The sequence below is a fragment of the Pteropus vampyrus genome, unplaced genomic scaffold (assembly GCF_000151845.1).
Source record: "Pteropus vampyrus isolate Shadow unplaced genomic scaffold, Pvam_2.0 Scaffold38, whole genome shotgun sequence".
Taxonomy (NCBI): Eukaryota; Metazoa; Chordata; class Mammalia; order Chiroptera; family Pteropodidae; genus Pteropus; species Pteropus vampyrus.
In genome coordinates this window covers 302670-306082 of record NW_011888819.1, presented here as the reverse complement: position 1 = coordinate 306082, position 3413 = coordinate 302670, and the positions used below count along the sequence as shown (strand labels likewise).

The 3413-nt window shown below is 35.9% G+C and overlaps 1 protein-coding gene across 1 annotated transcript; it reads left to right on the top strand.

Annotated features, from left to right (window-relative positions):
* The first annotated feature begins 633 nt into the window (after nt 1-633).
* On the top strand, nt 634-815 carry LOC111738430 (keratin-associated protein 23-1). Its single transcript, XM_023529543.1, is given in 2 exon segments — nt 634-742; nt 745-815. Coding segments are annotated over 2 exon segments (180 nt in total).
* The last annotated feature ends 2598 nt before the right edge of the window (nt 816-3413 follow it).

The following is a 3413-nucleotide window of genomic DNA, read 5'->3' as shown; positions in this document are numbered from 1 at the left end:
TTATCCAGGTTTCCTTCTGTTCCTAGCCTTCCTCAATTCCTCAATTCTATTTGTAACATTGTTGAGCCTTCTCCATTGGATATGAGATACTCTACATTAATATTTAATACTCGGTAGATATTTTGAGAATAAGAATAAGTGATCACAAATAGGTTCAATCTTTAGAAGACTTTTTGTCAAGCCCAAAGCTATGCATCTAAACAAATAAAAGAATAAAAGAAAAGTGATGTCGTTTTAACCTCCTCCCTTAGAAGGAATGCATACCCCAGCATAGCCAGAATCAGACACACAAGCAGCATATACCAGTAAGTAAAGGAGAAACATTCCTGGCCATGATGGGATGGTCATTAATGTAAAACGGTCATAGCATTTCTGACACAAGAGTAGTTTATTGGCTTTGTGTTTTATTATTATAGCACCATAAATACAATATGCAGGAAATTATGCAGTTGCAATTACAGAAATGATGGTTGAGTTAATAATATGCAAATGAGAGAGTACAAATGTAGGAATGATGCCCTCGTAGCTTTCAACACCATTGCTGAGAGTATATAAATGCCACAGTCCAGGAGGTAGAAATGAACCTCAAAACCTTCTTACTGGAACTCAGCTAAACTCACATCTCCGGTCAACATGTCCTACAACTGCTGCTCTGGAAACTTCTCCCTCTCCTGTGGGGGCTACCTGGGCTCCTCAGGCTCCTCCTGTGGCTCTTCCTACCCCAGCAACCTGGTCTATAGCACTGGTCTCTGCTCTCCCAGCACCTGCCAGCTGAGCTCCTCTCTCTACCATGGCTGCCACAAGTCCTGGTGTAAGCCCACCAGCTGTCAGGAGTCTTGTGTGGTGTCCAGTTACTGCCCAAGGACCTCTTGCTACCCTCCGAGGACCTCCACACTCTTCAGGCCCTGTCAGTCAACTTACAGTGTGTCTCTGGGCTCTGGGTCTCACAGAGGCTGCTCCCTGGGCTATGGATCCAGAAGCTGCTACTCACTGGGCTGTGGTTCCAGGGGCTTTGGACCCCTGGGTTATAGAATCTCTTATTTCCCTACCTTGGGCTATGGATCCAGATTCTGCCATCCAACCTATTTTGGTTTTTGGAAGCTCCATCCATTTTGCTACCAGCCAGTCTGTGGATCTCGCTTTTACAGGTTAACTTGCTGAATGTTTTCAACTTGTTTCAAATTTTTGTAGAATGTCAACTATTTTATTCTCAGAAGCAATAACTTTCTTCATGGTCTCCAAACACTGCTCATCTACTCTATGACCACTCAGCCTAGCTTACAGATTGGTTCTTGCAAAATGTAAAACTAAGTAACAAACTGAACTTTAAATTATAGTTTCATTGGTGATGGAAGTCATCCAGTGATTAGATATCCTTTAACAATTAAGAAAATCTATTTGTCTTAAGTAAATAAACATATTTATTCTGGCAGCCATATATGTTGTTGTTATTATTTCTTTCTTATTTATTGACCAGGAATTCCTTTCAGTATTTATTGGGTTTATATATGTAAGAGATTAATTTGCTTTACAAAATAAGCTTTAGATTTCTAGGGGTTAAGAGATTTGGAATAAAATTTTTGATCTTTAGATTTTGTTTGCATTTTAATATAAACTTTATATAAATAAACAAATCAAGAGCTTAGAAAGCTTTATTCTTCAAATCATGTGAATTCTTGTATTTCTCTTCACAGGAGAAGAAAAGCACAAAAGTTTGTGGTTGTATATGGAATGTAAAGAGGAAGAATAAAATTTATAAAAACTGCTAGGTTTGCACATGAAATAAAAGTTGAATATAAATCTAACTTGTGTCTGTATATTTTCGGAAAATACTAAATATAAAGCTTGAATAACTTGTATTAAGTTCATCTGATATTGGTTTGCAAAGTGACCAAATCTCTGAATCTCTATGAGTCCTTTTCCATGAAATTCATTTATTTACATTATATAAGGAGGAAGCCAATTATTTTGCTTTAGGATGTGTGGGCTTTTACTTCCATGCTCTCCAATGGCTCAAACTACATTCTGTTAAGAATCACAGCCTTTATGTGAGCAAAATAGGGAGATCCTTTATTTTTATTTTTTCATAGTCACCTGTTAATATTTTATAGGCCACTTATTCCAGAAAACAAGACACTGCAATGTCAGATACCATTTGATTTGGAGACAAATCTAATAATAAAAAAAGCATTACCTTTATGTTGAGCTAGATCAACGTTCCAAGAGATTTTCAAGTCATTATTTCTTTAAAATCTCAAATGGTGCTCAAAGAAGATAAATTTTATGGTGCTTTGTTGTTGTTTTTTTTAAACATGAGACAATGGAAGCTTAAAGTGAGTCAAGGTCTGGCCAAAGATCCCAGCCTTAAAGAGAAATTAATGCTCATAATTTCTTGAAGAATAGAGTCTACTATGAAAAGCAGTCTAAGTAGTATAGGATAAAATAGAAGTAGTTTGAGAAGATAAAATGGAATGATCAAAGACAAGAGGTATAAAGTTACCTGGTATGTTTAGGGAATGTTTGGGCATTGATTTACAATGAGTCAAAGGTTTATTTGGTAAACATTATTTGGCTAGATATTTATAATAGCTGCACATTTCTGGTGAAAATTCTTGCTCCAGATTTTTTGTCCATTCTAAATAATTCTGCATATATCATAAAATAAACATTTTTACCAACCACCCTTATATGTGGAAGTTTAACATGATATTATTTACCAAATATAATGTTTGACAGCATTAAACTGAGTAATTTAAATCATTCCAGCAATAAGAACCCTAATAAAAACTAGATAAAATAATCTGAGCACAAACACTAGAGCACCATCAGGTTAAAAACTGCTAGATCAAAATTACGAGAGGTTCTAAATCAAAAAAATGTTGGTGTTTTGACCATTTTCTTCCTAGAGTTGTTCATCGATTCCAATAATGTTAACGAGCTCACGGTGTGAATGAACAGAATTGGATTCCAGGGCCTTCTAAATAGCTGGGAATACAGGTAAACATTCTAGGCTTTTGAAATGTTCTAAGATTTTAAAGACTCTACTAGAATTTTAAAGATAAGAAAACGTAGGATATGATGTACGGGAACTAAAGCCAACCTTTGAATTGCATCAGTCTTGATAATAGGAGAGTGTTAGTAATCTTACCCCAGCTTGGTACATCCAAAGTAAATTCCACTGCAGATATACCCATTTAGAGCCTCAAATTATCTATGATAATTGATTAAAAATTACCAGTCCTACCAAAAAAAGAAAGGAAGGAAGGTAGGAAGGAAGGAAGGAAGGAAGGAAGGAAGGAAGGAAGGAAGGAAGGAAGGAAGAAAAAGAAAAAAAGAAAGAAAGAAAGACCATACCAAGAGACAACACAGTGTATAAACAAACCTACAAGAGATCTAGGTAATGGACATGTTAG